Source organism: Arctopsyche grandis, chromosome 6, assembly GCF_051622035.1.
Source record: "Arctopsyche grandis isolate Sample6627 chromosome 6, ASM5162203v2, whole genome shotgun sequence".
Taxonomy (NCBI): domain Eukaryota; kingdom Metazoa; phylum Arthropoda; class Insecta; order Trichoptera; family Hydropsychidae; genus Arctopsyche; species Arctopsyche grandis.
The window spans coordinates 20,257,236-20,273,540 of record NC_135360.1 but is presented as its reverse complement, the minus strand read 5'-3'; the positions used below and the strand labels follow the sequence as shown (position 1 = coordinate 20,273,540).

The 16,305-nt window shown below is 30.4% G+C and overlaps 1 protein-coding gene across 4 annotated transcripts in view; it reads left to right on the top strand.

The window, feature by feature from the left end:
* Positions 1–15,386, top strand: part of LOC143913327 (bestrophin-4-like) — a 33,267-nt gene extending 17,881 nt beyond the window's left edge. The window contains exons 2-12 of one of the 4 annotated variants that reach the window (XM_077433040.1): positions 6,588–6,698; positions 6,773–6,944; positions 7,075–7,277; positions 7,354–7,522; positions 7,745–7,996; positions 8,575–8,730; positions 10,737–10,968; positions 11,095–11,230; positions 11,385–11,482; positions 12,142–12,303; positions 13,171–15,386. In XM_077433040.1, the coding sequence (XP_077289166.1) occupies positions 6,588–6,698; positions 6,773–6,944; positions 7,075–7,277; positions 7,354–7,522; positions 7,745–7,996; positions 8,575–8,730; positions 10,737–10,968; positions 11,095–11,230; positions 11,385–11,482; positions 12,142–12,303; positions 13,171–13,460 (1,981 nt within the window). In that variant the 3' untranslated portion in view covers positions 13,461–15,386. Of the gene's footprint in view, positions 1–6,587; positions 6,699–6,772; positions 6,945–7,074; positions 7,278–7,353; positions 7,523–7,744; positions 7,997–8,574; positions 8,839–10,736; positions 10,969–11,094; positions 11,231–11,384; positions 11,483–12,141; positions 12,304–13,170 lie in introns of all 4 variants that reach the window. The other 3 variants (XM_077433039.1, XM_077433038.1, XM_077433041.1) reach the window with 3 other exon arrangements.
* Positions 15,387–16,305: the final 919 nt, after the last annotated feature.

Here is a 16,305-nt window from a genome sequence, read left to right as displayed (position 1 = left end):
TGTTTTTATTCCATGAAGGCGTATTTTACTAAATTCTATTAGGTAAGTTTTAAATTTATACGAAACAAATAAATACGCCACATTAGGCCAAAGCGAAAAATGCGAGTTTTGGATTTTCCACGATGGACCTAGTGGAAAACTATTAATTATTAACGTCAATTTTTTTTAATAAGTGGGTTCTTTTCATCTGCATATCTTTTTATTAGAAAAGTTAAATTTTTTCAGTCTTTTAAAAATAAACGCCCAATAGTCATTTATTGCACAACGGCTATTTATTTGTATGGGAACAATTTAAACGTCCATTTTATAAAATAAAAATAAATTGTACATTACAAAAACTTTGTGTGCATTTATAAACGATGGATACAGATTGCATTATAAACTTTGCTTTGATCCCTGAAAGAAATATATGAAATGCGTATTGAAATGACAGATGAACTGTATCGGCAACGTCGCGAATACCAAAATACGAACTGACAATGACCAAAAATTCTCTCTACTGGATTCCTTATTTTTTACTCTTCGGCTTGCGACCTTCGTCACCTACGACTTTGGTTTCGACTCTAAGACCTGGCATCATCATTCATATTCATACGAAATACGTAAACAAAAGTACACACTTTTGACAGTTGACAGTTGTCAATAGCGGAAGACTGCAACGTTGCCACTTTTTGTATCTATTCTTATGCTAAAATCTATTTTTTCGAATGATCGTTTCATATTTTTTAATGGTCACTTTATAATGCCAAAATATTTTATTTCACAATACGAGATTGTTTAATGCATTGAAATAATGCACAAACTTTTTTTTTAAGAAACAAAGTATATTTCTCCATGTACAGTTAAATCGCAACCTATTTGCGAAAGTGGTTTTTTCAGCGGCCTTTTTTTATGTACCCGTCATTATTTAAAAAAAATAGAAGTTTTTGAAAGTTTATTTGGGTATCTATCTTTATTTTAAACAAAAACTGCCGCTCGGTATAACATATTGAAATCTTATTAATAACCCAATAGTTGTAAAAAGAATATATATTGGATTCATTGAAGAGATACGTCGCCTTGATATTACAATAATAATTTTACTCCATTCATTGGAATATCATCATAATAAATTTGAATTGTTAACGTGCATCATAAAACCAAGAAATCCTCATTAGAGGGTTTGTTGTATACTGTTGCTATGAGTATCCTGTATTTATTCCATAATATAAAACTTGCTAATGAAAGACCGAGTCCACTTTGAAACTACTCGTGATTTCACCCTCTTTATCCTCAACTGAACCTCTTTAATCAGCTGAAGTGTCATAGTAACAACCCTCGTTCTTTTATATACACTACAAATGAACTGACAGATATGTCTGTTATTCAAACTTGCACAGCAATTTGCACGTTCGCATGTGTACACATTTGTGGTAAGTATAATATGTACGTAGGAACATTTTTAGAATATTGTATTATATGTATGTATGTACATACATGCATGCTTGTCATTCGGGGTTTCAATGACAGTTTATATGAATTGCATGTGTTAATTATGTCCGGTGACACATGTTTCTTTTCATACGAAAACGCTTGGGTAAACCGAAAACGTACATAATTGCCTCAGTCACCAATGCAGTTTGCGGTGACTTTTGTACTTGAAATTAAATTCTACATTGCGTGTATATGTTATATTCGAACACAATTCAACTAGTAAATTGTATCTCTACAAGCGAAAACACACTTTCAACAATGTGCGGCAGTTGAGTAAATATAACAGTTGAGTTTTGACAGCTCTGATGTTTTTACGAATGCTTTAGAATTCAATTATGCATTGATATTTGATAGATATTACGCATAAACGTAATGAGTACCGTATTACGAAAACTCTAAGAATGTGTTCAAAACAAAAACAATGTAACTTTCCAACTCAATTTACTAGTCGAGTAACGTTTTCACCAAAATCTTATCTAACCTGGTACTAACTTATAGTTGAATTGTATTTTCAGTTGTAATATATTTTGACCAGTTGGAATATAATTCGCCATATGAATCAACTTACTTGTGGTTAGACGGAATTTATTCCATCTAGTCAACATGTATTACAACTGAAAATACACTTCCACTACATATAACATATACAATTTTTAATCGTATTGAAAACCTCGTGTGTGATCGCAGTAACTTACATGGCGTTAATATTTCATTCTGTAAATCTCATATCTTAGTCTGTAAAATGAATAATGAATTAACTTACACCGCCTTATGCTATTAATCATTTAATCAAAATTTGTTGGTTCTAAAGTGAAAACTAGATTAACATAGCAGAAAAACATTCAATTACCAGCACATAATAAGATTTTTTTTTTGAATATCTCGGAATTTCGAGACTAAGTGGTAAATACTATGGTCTACCATCAGTTTAAAAGGCGTGTAAGGTTTATAATTAATACTGTTATAGCCTTATCATTAGCATATTAATCAAATTTATAGATCTCATACATGTATGTATATGGTGATGTGCACGCGTCATCAATCAGCTGACAGATGGAGTCTGATTTATCATAGGTATTCATCTGACATTGGATATTAACTGTCCCTGTTTTAACGGCCTTGTATAGATTTTTATAATATATACTTAATTTACGTAATATACTTTTGATATTGCATACATTCAATATGTACTTTTTTTCCGCAAGAACGCGGCGGAGCGCCATTTTGGCACCTTTTTTCATGATATTTTTAATGTTTCAAAAGCAATTAAACAGAATAATATTCGTGATGCGTTAAGTTAAAATAATGCAAAATCTGTGGTCAATTAATAATTAACCATAAAAATCATTTTATCGTGTATTAATAAACGTCGAATAATATAAAATAAGTGCAAGAAATGAAAAAAATAACGGCTGAAGCATAGCGGATATCATTCTCACACTGACCGTTGAGCGCAGCGTACTGAATTCCGTCTTTCTTGCATCTGTGAGGTGAGTGTACCCGCGAAGTTAATTATTTCTGTTGATAATTAATCAATGTTTTTATTTTGTAATGAAAATTCGAATCAAAGAGGTTTTGATGAGGAATACATACATACAATATGAAGACCCTGCATTCAGTATATTCCATACATTTTTTCTTGTCGCGCAACTAGTCGGCCGACAAAGTTGCACGGTGCGGCCCGGCCCTTACAGAGAATTTAGTGACTTTTGGGCGAGCGCTTTGTGACCAATAATCACTGAACCATATTATACATATATATTTAAAACACAACTGATTTGAAGAATAAAAATTATACAATTCAGCTCATTGAATAGATGAACATATTTTTAATGAAATATTGTAGTTTTTATTATTACATGCACGCCATGGGTACTATTAATATCACACATAAATACTGTTATAACCTTATCTGTGCTATTTAATACAAATCATATGTACATTTGTGGTGTTTGTATCTATTTTACGACAAAAACAGTAAAATCATTTCGTATTGATTTCAGATGCAATTAATTAAATTTAGTACATTGAGTCGTTACGCTCGTTTACATGAATGAAAATTGTTTCGTCATCGCCGTTTGTACGCGAAGTTAACACTTGTAATGCCCCGTTTACACCGATGAAATTTAAATTAGCCGATTAAAAGATCATAGTTTCACCAGTGCTTCCCCAAATTTTTTATTATTATTATGGATTTATATGGAGAATATTATCCATTAATGAATGTTTCTGTTGTTTGAATGTTACGATGACGAATGAAATCGGTAATCATTACTAAAAGTTATATACATATGTATGTATGTGTTTGAACATATGCATATACATATATAGGACTTATTAAAATATTTACTTAAATTGGTGCAGTCTATTTCACTGTAATGGTTTCTTGGTATTGGATCGATGCTCGTGCTAATGTTCTTCGGTTTAAATACCCCACACCATGTTCTTTAAACTGATTCATCGATGCCAACTTTTCTATTGTCGGCTTGTCATTGCCCTTTGTGACACTTATTCATCGAAAATCGATAAATTTTATCATATTTAACCCTTTTGGTGATGTGAACTTTTGTGCTTCGGCTAAAATTTAGTCGTCAGACAGTTATATTTCATTTTAATTCTTGATTTGTATATATTTTTTTTAATTTTGTATGCTTTTAATGTTCACGAAAAGTTATTAATTATTGAATAAAAAATATTTAAAAATAATATCTTGAGGTATTTTTCAGGTTATACAAAACTTATTCGTCGAATCTAAATCGTTATTTGATTGCTTGCGTGTTTGGGTTTTTACTTTTTTTTTATATTGGACTCGAACTTTGACATATTTGACAATATTCCTCAGAAAAGACATTGAATTTTATGGTTAAAAAATAGAAACGTGTGAAATAGCACTGCTTTGCTCAATTTAGTAATTTATCACCGAGTACTTTTGAATAGCAGTTGAAGACTATTAATTATACCAATAATTCCATTCGGCTTTTTGTAGTGCGATTAAATATTCATCGTCTTTTGAATATCTCACCTACTTGTTTACCTTCACTGATTTTAACCTTTTAATGTTGAAAGAGATTGCGTGATGAAAAAAATATAAGTCTGCTATGTTAAGTTACCAATGGAAATACATATAGGAACGATTATATAGAGAAAGTGGAATTATGGTTTGTTTGGGTTTTGGTTAATGTTACGAAAAGTGGAAAAGCGCTTGGCATTTTCACGGTCTAGCTCTCACGATACGGCAGATCGAATTTCCGGCAACCTTAATCCAGATTTTCCCAACCTTTGCGAAAATTCTTAAATGGCTGAATCCACGCTTTAGATCAAGTTTCATATAGACTTTTAATTGGAGGATGTAGTATTCAGTTTAATATGAGTGTTCATATTAGAAATCCGTCTGCTTTCGACGGCCCACCCCCACTCTACAGAAAAGATGCGTACCAAAAGAATAGTATACTAGCAGTTCCTTTCACGCACCTTTTCTGACGAGTCGGGTCTTTACACTAATTTTACTCGTTATGTATGTATGTATGTAGATCCACATATAATTTCGAAATTGAAAAGTTTTCGATGTAAAAACTAGTTTATATCTCGATGCTTTCAACCAGAGTGTACATACAATGCTCTTTGTATCTCAGATCTAAGTCATAGATTTTGGTTTGATACACAACATGTTGATTGCAAGAATATAATGTTAGCAATCACTGCTATTCTCAACTGGCGCCAGTACCAGTCGCCTCCTTGTCTGGGGTGGCCTTTATCGACCTCATACTCACACGAGTCTTACTATCAGTTACGTCACTATTCTGTTTACCTTTCAAATCTGTTGTTAATTAGAATTGGTACAGTCATTCTGATTGCGGAGTTTTTCAGAATTTACTTTGGAAAATCCGCATGCACATATGTATAGTATATGAGTACATATGTACTTATCTACTTTTGAGTAATATGTACCGCTTTACTTGTAACTTATTGCGAAAGATCTTTGAGAATTTAATATCCAGGAACGGTGAGTCAAGTTCTAGTCGATTAAGAACTGAACTGATTCATCATGTCAATTTTTGCTGTCTGCAATATAGGAAAATATTGTACGTTGCGTATCCTTCAAAGTAATGGGTTGGAGATGATCGAAAGCGAAAGTCTGACTATTTAAATACAACGGATAATTCTTTGAAATGAACTGTCAATCTTATTGTAGGATCAGATATTCATTTTTACTTTTTGATTTAACATTTAATCGGTAAGATACATATTATACTATAAGGATATATAATACATATAATTTCCTTATACATGGGACGCAAAAAAAAGAAAAACGCAATAATTTGGTGGGTTGAAAGTATATTTCGTTATAAAAATTTTATCGGTCAATTTTTATTTTATTTTTGATAAATTTATATTTTCCCAAGATGCCATTATGGGTCGCCCCTGAGTATTAGACACTTGTACATATCTAATATATAATTTCGAAAGAGACTTTGTATGTGTGTATGTTTGTTTGTTTGGTTCGTAGATCCGTGACGTCATCGAACAAATGAATATTTAAATAAAATAAAACTATTCAAATAAATTTATTAAAATTATTAGTATCAGATTGGCCATGTTTAAGCTGTTTATATTACAAATACCGAGCGAAGCCGGGTAAAAACATTAGTAACATATACATTAATAGATTATAAATTTGAAATTATATTTAAATAGTGGTGACATAATGAATGGGAAGGTTTTGCTAATTTGATGAGGAATTGTTTCAACAATGAAATCAGATAAACTGGCAAATTCTGATAGGAAACGATTGACTTGGAATCATAAATATCCAAATCTGACCAGCAGCACTACAGAAATACTTCTTAAAAATATTTTTTTCAATCGAGATCAACCTAGAGCATGAACCCGGGACCTCTTGGTGGTTTACATTAACACAACCACAGAGCTTTACTGCTGGCTATTTTAATTAGAGATATTTAGAGTATTGCATATCTTGTAAGAAAATAAATACTCTAAAATCAACGATATTTTATGGATTGCTTAATTTGTATTTGTTCATTGTTTTTGCTTTAGTTAAAAATCAATTATTATTACAAAGTTTTATTAATCAAAATTTTACTTTTTGTTTGCAGATGGAGGGGTAGTATATATAAGTTAGTTTGGCTAGATCTGCTGTGTTTCCTGTTCTTTTATTATCTACTTAATTTTACATATCGATGGCTTTTGGACGAACATGGGAAAAGGTATATTTAGTACATATGTTACATTTTTCACAAAGTTAACGAAATCATTAAATATGTATTTTATATATTTTCAGGGTTTTTGAAAGCATCGTACATTATTGTGATACATACAGTGATTTAATTCCGCTTTCGTTCGTGCTCGGTTTTTATGTATCTATAGTGATGACACGGTGGTGGAATCAGTACACGTGCATACCCTGGCCGGATTCCATAGCTGTATTCGTTAGTGCCAATATCCACGGTCAAGTAAGTGTATAATTGTGGGAATATTGTGAACTTTGTTCTATAAAATGTGTGCTATGTGGCGTTTGTTTGTCTTCTATGATGGTCTGGTGTTTATTATATTGATAACGTTAATTATTTTGGTCAATTTCAGGATGAACGTGGTAGAATGATGAGACGCACAGCTATGCGCTACGTATGTCTGTGTCTCACGATGGTTCTAAGTATGATTTCTCCTAGAGTAAAGAAACGTTTTCCTACATTAGATCACTTCATCGAAGCCGGTCTACTTTTAGATAGTGAAAAAACCATTATTACTGCTTTAAATCAAAAGTTTCCTAAGCCCTCCAAGCATTGGTAATAATATTAGTATTTTTCATCAAGCAAAATAGCCAAAGTTTTTATTAATTTTTGTATTTTTCTGTTTGTTTAGGTTACCAATTGTATGGTCGGCTAGTATAATAACGAGAGCTCGTAAGGAAGGAAGAATACGAGATGATTTTTCTGCTAAAACTGTGATTGATGAATTAAATAAATTTAGAGGACAATGTGGCCTTTTAATTAGTTACGACACTATAAGTGTGCCTTTAGTATATACACAGGTATGACAAACAAACAACAAATATATTGTTGAATTTAATTAATCATTTTAGCACATAAAATAAGTTATAATAATAATATGTAAAATTAAAATATAAATAATTTAACCATTGATTTTGTCAATAATCATTTATATTTAATAAAATTTAGTATTTATTTCAGAATTGTAAGCGTTCGCTTAGATTTATCATCTTTTAATCGTTATATCTGTTGTACATATACAGGTAGTTACATTAGCTGTTTATTCGTATTTTTTGACATCGATAATGGCGAGACAATGGATTGAAAATAAACCAATGAAAGAGACATCTAATTCTAAAGACGCCAATATTATAGACGTTTATTTTCCTATATTCACAACGTTGCAATTCTTCTTTTATATGGGTTGGTTGAAAGTGGCCGAATCGTTGATAAATCCATTTGGGGAAGATGACGATGATTTCGAAGTCAATTGGATGATAGACAGAAACCTGCAAGTGAGTTTACATTAACATTGTAACATGTTAGTTATTATATATGTATGTAGATACATATATAAAACACCGTATGGTCTGCAAAATGCTATGTCAAGATACGCAGAAAAACTGTTCATTGAATGATTACTCTCAATTGCGTACTTACTTAATGATTTGTCAAAAGTATTAAAACTTTTGTATGCTGAGGTTCATGATAATTGAGCAATTTTATTCATCCTTTTGTGCACTTTTTAAATTCAATCATTGGATTCATTCTGAAAGTCTTGATTATAAAGAAGGCCACTCACCAAGCAATTTATCGAGCGATAAGTTGATAATTTGAGTGAATTAGTTGCTGATAATCTTTTGTCAAATAAAAATTTTCTGGTTATGAACTGGGTTTTTGTTCAGATCATCTGACTGATTGTATTGTGTTGTGAACTTTTCAGCCTCAATTGCTCAAGCAAACGATCAATTTTCTGGGTGATAAATTGATAAACTGCTTGGTGTAGCCTCATTGAGACCAGACATATAGCATAAATTTGATACATTGTTGATCTTTGTTTTCTTCGAGTACATGTGTGTGTGTGTGATTTTAGGTTGCTTATTTGATTGTTGATGAGATGCATCATGAGCATCCTGAGCTTATTCGCGACCAGTACTGGGACGAAGTTTTCCCTACGGAATTGCCTTACACGGTTGCTACAGAAAACCAGAGAGAAGAACACCCGTTACCTTCGACTGCAAAAATTGAGGTACCTGAGGTTCAGCGGGAAATGGTGACGGTTACTCCATCCGCTATAAAAATTGACGAAATGGACTCGCAAGATCAGTCAGTGAGTTACAAGTTTGCACCGCCCGAGGTTAGAATTGTCGTAAACCACCTAGTTCGAGCTTGCATGTGCTATTTCGTTATTTTCAAGATGGAACCAATTAGCACGTAGCCTTTGTGCTAACTAATTTAATTCGAGGTGGTGGTATATGGTGCTTCTACAAAAAAAAATGTAGATAATTAATTTTGTGACTAATATTTGCACATGGATATTAAATATGACCTTTCATATTTTTGTCCATAATGTTAATAATTATTTTTGTATTTGACTAGCTTTGATTTTTTGTTCGTTTGTTATTGTTAGTGTTACGAAAATTTAAATTGAGAAATATAATGAAAATAATAACGAAGTACATGTGAGCCGTTATATTTGAGTGTGGTAAAAGACCCCCTTTCTTCATTTCGAGAAATATCTCTCAACATTGAATTGAATAAAATGACATATCGAATTAAAATAAGTGATAACAACTAGTGAATTAAGTCAAACAGAAATAGTGTTTTTGGAACTGAAAATTGGACTTCCTCCACTTTCAAATATAACGGCTTATACTCGCGGCTATGTTGATAGTGAAAATTTATATTTTTTAAATTTTTGTAATTTGTATTAGTATGGGTCACACTTATGTTTACAAGCTGTAGGTGCATAAATTAGATTTATATTTAAACTCTAGTAAGTACGTTTGTAGTCAGTCTCCGTGACGAGACAGAATGTTAAACGACAGAAAACGCAAATATCGGAAGGCAAAGATCGAAAATCGAAAGATCTTAAGTCGAAAGATCAAAAAAAAATAGTGCATGGTAAATGGTACATACTCACTTAATTTGCGCGAGCAGGATGCAACAGGAACAAGAGGAACAGGCTTTTCCTCCCGTATTAATGTGCGCGCGCAGAATACGGGAGGAAAAGCATGTTCCTCTTGTTCCTGTTGTATCTTGCTAGCGCAAATTAAGTGAGTATTTACCATTTACCATGCACTATTGTTTTTTGATCTTTCGACTTAAGATCCTTTGCCTTCCGATATTTGCGTTTTCTGTCGTTTAACATTGTCCCGTCATGTAGACCCGTTTGTAGTATATGTATTTGCGAATCTTCCTAGTTTTTACATGGCTTTTCTATGTTAAACTTCTTACATTCTTGGTACATGCATATGTATGTATCTGGATATATAAAAAAATTATTGTATCACGGTATTATTATCTTGATTTGCTATGAAGGCTTACCAAATTAAATTATGTATAAGTACATGAATGAGTATTTTTTGTAAAAGTTTGTTTTTACAAATTCAAAAAATATTTGAGGTAAGTTTAATATATTTTACTTTTTTCTTTAGCAAACTAACTCGTTCGATTTTTTTATGTGTTTACAAATATATTTGTATTATTTATTTATATATTTTTTTAATCTTTTGCATGCAGTTTTCCAGTTTTTATTAAAAGTTCATATGTACATATGTATGTGTGTATATCCACACAATATACATAAATGAAAACTGAGTAGTAGATACATACATGATTGCTTTCATGAATTATTTATCCAATACTTGAGAAACTAAGTATGTATCACATTTTTGTAGTGTAAACATGTAGTATTGAAATTAATTATTGCACTGTATTATGTGAATTTTATTTATTACTTTTTTTAATTTTAAATTTTATTTTTTAATATAAATTAACACTAAATACATATATGTATAGTCACCTTTTTCAGACATATACATACATATATAATAGATTTTCAATTTTATATTACGATTTTTTTATCTAAGCCAAATTTTACTTGTATAATATATTAAATAAAATTAAGAAAAAAATTAATTAAATGTACTTTTGGAAATATATTAAAATCTAGATTTTTTATAAAACTTAGTCTTAATGATTATTTTTGAATATTGTTAAATGTTTAATCAATTTTTTATTATTTTTGTATAGCAACTCAATAATGATGATGCTGTTTCCGGTATACATTTCTCTGCTTCTGGATTACGTAGTATACGTAGAAAACCTTCAATTGGCTCTTCACTGTCAGTTCACTCCAATGCAAATGCCTCAGCACCAAATTCATTACCAAGAGTTGCTTCAGTTACTCAAATGATAAAAAGACTGTTCTCAAGAGATGATACTACTAGTAGACCAGGATCCCAGACAAATCCGCCAGAATTAGGTATGATTTATTTTTTTATCTACATATGTATTATTTTTTTTTACATGTTATTTTAAGCATATATTATTTTAATTCAGCATGTAAATATGTAGTGTCTTTAATTACACATTTTTTACACACTTTTAGGCCTTCATCCTGATGGTGCAAGTGGTATGAGCGTTCCTGGAAAATTTGGAGGAAGCATGAGAATAACAGATCAGATCATTGAAGAACTCGATGAACAAAATACAATCACTAGTATGGCTACAAAAAATGACCCGAGGTCAGACTTACACCTTAATATGTCAATGATTATGTAAAATATTGAAAATTTTAAATGCTCGACTTCAATCATACACATCTTTTAGATGGTTTTTTGTTTTTCTAAAATACATATTGAAATAAATTTAATTGTTTATAACGTTTATCTATTTTAGACCACACGCTGCTACATTATTTGGTCCTCCACAACCCAGTGCACCAGTTAATATGCCTTCATCTTCTTATTCTAGGACATATCCAAGTGATCCTCCCCGTAAGTTTGACTAAATATATAAATATGTATAACATAAAGTACATATATATGTATACATATATTAAGATGGCCATATCATTTTTTATGTATTTGTTTTATATTTTTAAGTATTGTTTTAAGCATGGATATTTCATATATACTAATAAATGGTTGAAATTAAGTTTTATGAAATAAAAACTAAATATCAAAAAAAAATTAACGTTTGGAATTAGCTGTGGCTGTTTTTTTTTTTTTTTGCTTTTTTAACTCAAAATTTCTCCATCTTTGTATGGATATATTGGTATTAAAGTTTGTATTTCCATATGTGTATGTATGTATGTATTTCAATTTTCAGCGTGAAATTATTATTTTATCATCAGTGCATGATCAAAAATATATTTGAAGTCTTATATAGTATAATATTTCAAATTATATTTCTTATATAGTATATGTAATGCATTTATGTATGTATGGCAGCCTCATTTGTTGTTATTAAGTATTTTAAAAAATTATATATGAATATTTGGTTTATGTTTGATCGTTCGGATTGTCATTATACATATGTATTTGCTTGTGAAAATTTTCAAAAATAGATAGAATGTTTTTCTAAAATGTATTTATTTTAGCTGAGAATGCCAGATATTTAAATAATAATTACATTTTCTCATCTTCTGCACCAGTAGCAGGATGGGATGGTATGAATTTACCTCCTTCTCCGTCATCACCTCCATTGGAGATGAATCCCATTCCCAGCGGAGGTAATTCTGCAAATTTTAGAACTCGTTCTCGTCTAGATAGTGATATTGGTCCATCGTTAAGTGCAGCTGTAAGCCAAACTTTAGGTAAGTTTATATTATTATCATTCCCAGTAAAAATCAAATGCACTTTTATGTTTCTATCATTTCGAAGACATAGTTATTTTTGAGAATGTGCATTCCACTTTTGAGGCGATTTCCTTCCTTTACTGCACATACATACATATGTTATCTTATGTAAGTTAAATTAAATTTGTATGTAATACATAATATGATTTTGCATGATAATCAATGATGTAGTTAATTATTTAATTACAATCGGTTTTATCATGCCATCTTGATAGTTTTAAATTATTGATTTTTATACAACAGGTTTATAACATTTATAAATAGAATGCGTATAATCGAAATACCTTAATTTTACGATATCGAAAACCGATTGTAAGTTGATTGAATTCGACATTTTTTTAATGTGTTTATTTTTTTGCATTTAATATATTATAGTATAATTATGGTTTGGTACCTATTGATATTATGCATGAAAATGATAATATTACTTTTTGATATATGGCCGTCTTATGTAGATTATTGGTCTTGGACAATTTTATTAGTAAATATTCAAAATTTAATCAATATTGTAATTGCAATAATATATGCTTTGTTTAATTCATTTCCATATTGGCTTTATTTTCATGCGCTTTCATCCAATGTTCGTTGAATGTAAAATCATGTTTAAAAAAAATTATGGACTTACCCAGGGACCAAAAACGGATAGATATATTTTCCATTTTTAGTTCCTATTTTTAATTTGAAATGTGACTATTTATCTAACATATGGTTTTCATAATTTTTCTACTATATCCATATGCGTAGGTATCCAATTGCATACATAATGTATAATGTAAATGTTGAATTATATTCATTTTTTATTTATTTATTTTATATTTCATACAGTTGCTGAAGATGAAATAGCTAGTACTAGTACATCAACATCCTCTTTAGTTATGAAAGAGGACGGATTTGACCGTCTTAAGAGCATTCGCGATAAAGAACGAATAGAAAAATATCAACAAAAACTATTAGCTCGTTCAGTGAGTGCCCAGCAAAATATAGTTGCAGAATGCTATACTGATAATGATATGCTGCTTTCGGAGTTAACGAAAGAATCTAGACAAAAGAGTGAAACTCTGAGTGAACAAACCACAGAAGAGGCCGACGCAGGTGCCACTCTTAAGAAAACATGATACACAATTCCGTTTTATTTAAGCCATTGGAGATAACTTTAATGACTGATGGGTTTTTATCAGCCTAAATGTAACTACATATAGTATTTTTTAAATGTTAGGTGCATATTTGAAACATTCCTGTTTTGGATTCGTGATTATTTTTATAAATTAAACAAGTTCTTAAAATAAAAGGTAATTGAAAATTACAGCAACGTTAAATATAATATTAAGTACAAAATATTTGTGAATTTTAATCGAATTAACTTTTTATTTTGTTTTACCATAGTGTTGAGTTGTGAGTATGATATTGTTACATTGAACAAATTAGACAGTACTGCTTCAGTTGAATGTGTTGATATTATTAGCTACCAGTGTTGAATACGATTACAATATACTCTTATATGTACATATGTGTTTTTTACAAGATAGTAGCATAAAACATTAAATTACTATTATATTATAGACTTTCTATAAAATAATCCTGTAAATATGATAACTTCTTATTTAATTTATATTTATTAGATCAAAAAGCGTTTTACAAAATATTTAAAATTTTGGTTCTTATTCTTCGTTCAAATTGATGGAAACTTAAATTCGATTTTATTTTTTTCATCTCATTTATACATGTACGTTTTTGTTTTGTGAAAATCTCGAATTTTAATTGGTGAAATAATTTTCTGATGATTATTTGCACTACTGGATTAAAATCTAGTATTATACAAACATTGATATTATTTATTTATGGTTTTAATTAACAATTTAAGTTATTATTGGAGTGATGAAATTTACTTGTTGCTTATGATTTTTTTTAAATGTTAGAAACGCACAAATGCTTTTTATATTTATTTAAAAAAATCTTTTTCTCATATTTGGAGAAATAATACATTATACTGAATGTCTACACTTTCAATATGAACAAAAGTGAATTTTTTTTCAATATATGTATGTGGGTGGAATTCCTGAATAGTTGACGCTATTCAGGACCACGATGGGATGTGGCGGTGGAATTGAAGATCAAACACGTGCGTTTTCAGTCATGTTGTTTATTAAAACGACACCACGCGGTGGTTTAACGACCAACCGCCCCCAGTGGAAGGTTAACTTCTACTAACTGTAAAATAGCGGTCCTTTCGCGCCCTCTGCCACTTTTCCATCCCCTCTCTACAATCGGTCGTAACATACCCTTTCACAGCCATAGCCCATACATCAGCCTTTCGTTCAATCCCAACACTACATGTATGTAAATACATAAATTCTAGTTGTAAGATTTGACCAAATATGAGAGGATCATAACTTGGACATTTAGTGTAGTGTGTTACTAAGCCTTCGAAATGCTTATCTCTCATACATACATATATGAGGTTTTTTTATATAGGCACCATTATATTATGTAAATTGTTACAAAACTCGACCTTATAAGACATATGATGATTTGATTTCGTTTGTGTATTTTTTTTGTCTTCAAATAGGTGTATTATTGTAATGAATCGCAACTAATTTTACACATTTGTTTAATAGTTGAGTAAAAGTATCAAGTGGGCTCGAATCCTGTTCGGATCTGTTTCGTGTTTGTCCTTGACTTATTTGTTGATATGGCTTCACACAAAACTATTCACTATTCATCAAAATCATTTCCATTCTGTTTGCAAGGGCATTGCATGGAAAGTGGTAAAAATGTTTTACATTGTTTGTTGGATAGTCGAAAAAAAATTAAAGCATACAATATAAGATTGTTAAATGACATATCGAAATATTTATTTTTTTGGGGTTTAAAATAATTGCAATTTTGATTTTAAATGGTAATAAATTTATCGTGATTTGTAGGAAATGCAATTACTTTTTTTACTCGAGTTGAAAAATTACCGTTATTATCTTATACTTATTTTTTGTTGAGTTGAAATGCATGGAAATGTTTACAAACAAAATAAAATTTTATAAAATATTTCAAATGTGTTTGAATAAGTAAAAACCTTAAAAAAACCTATAATTTATTTCGTCTTTTTTTTAAAAAATTCGCTTGGTAAATGGTATTGTATACTGAAGTTTCGAGTATACAATATTTATTGGAAAATATGGATATACCATCGAGATCGTGTAATTACAAAGCTCTTTTTTTAAATTTATTTCAGAAGTATAATATATGTTGGGTTGATAAAATGATTTCAAAATTTGCAGGACCAAAGAGTCATGCATTGTTTTCGTGGGTATAGAAATAAAATAATTCAACTCGATAAATTTCATTGTGTAATATGTTATAGTAACTGTGACATTGAATATAATCGATCTGTATTAGCTAAAAAAAAGTGCGCTGGTTTTATCTCATGAATTACTAGGACAGATATCCAAAAAATTAGTATAAATGGTTGCCTTAGTTTAGTTTAAAAATAATAGTTAATTCACTCGCATTAGTTATATTAAGTTTATTTTTTTGTTTGTCATCATTGGATGCTAACAAACTGACGCGTCCATAATTAAATGATTCGTTTTAACTCTTGAGTGCTGACGTCGTTTCCGTTGAAAGCCCGCCACGCTGAAAATTGCGCCAACATTTCCAACTAGAATTATTTAGAAATCCAATAGAAAGGTATAAAAATTGTAGCTAATCCAAAAAAACCCTAGATAACTACCGCCGAGGATTTCGAGTTTCGTAAAGGTGTATTTAGACTAGAGCTTCGTAACCTTTGGATATTCGCGGCACACATTGTTTACGACTCGTAGAGTTTGTCAGCTACGTACATACATACATATTTACTTCATCGGCAGTCGCTAGTTATTCCGTATATGCGTAGGGACAAAAGACTAACTAAAATCGGTTTTCTCCCTCCCGCGATCTCACTCGCACGCATTAGGCCGAAGTGATGTT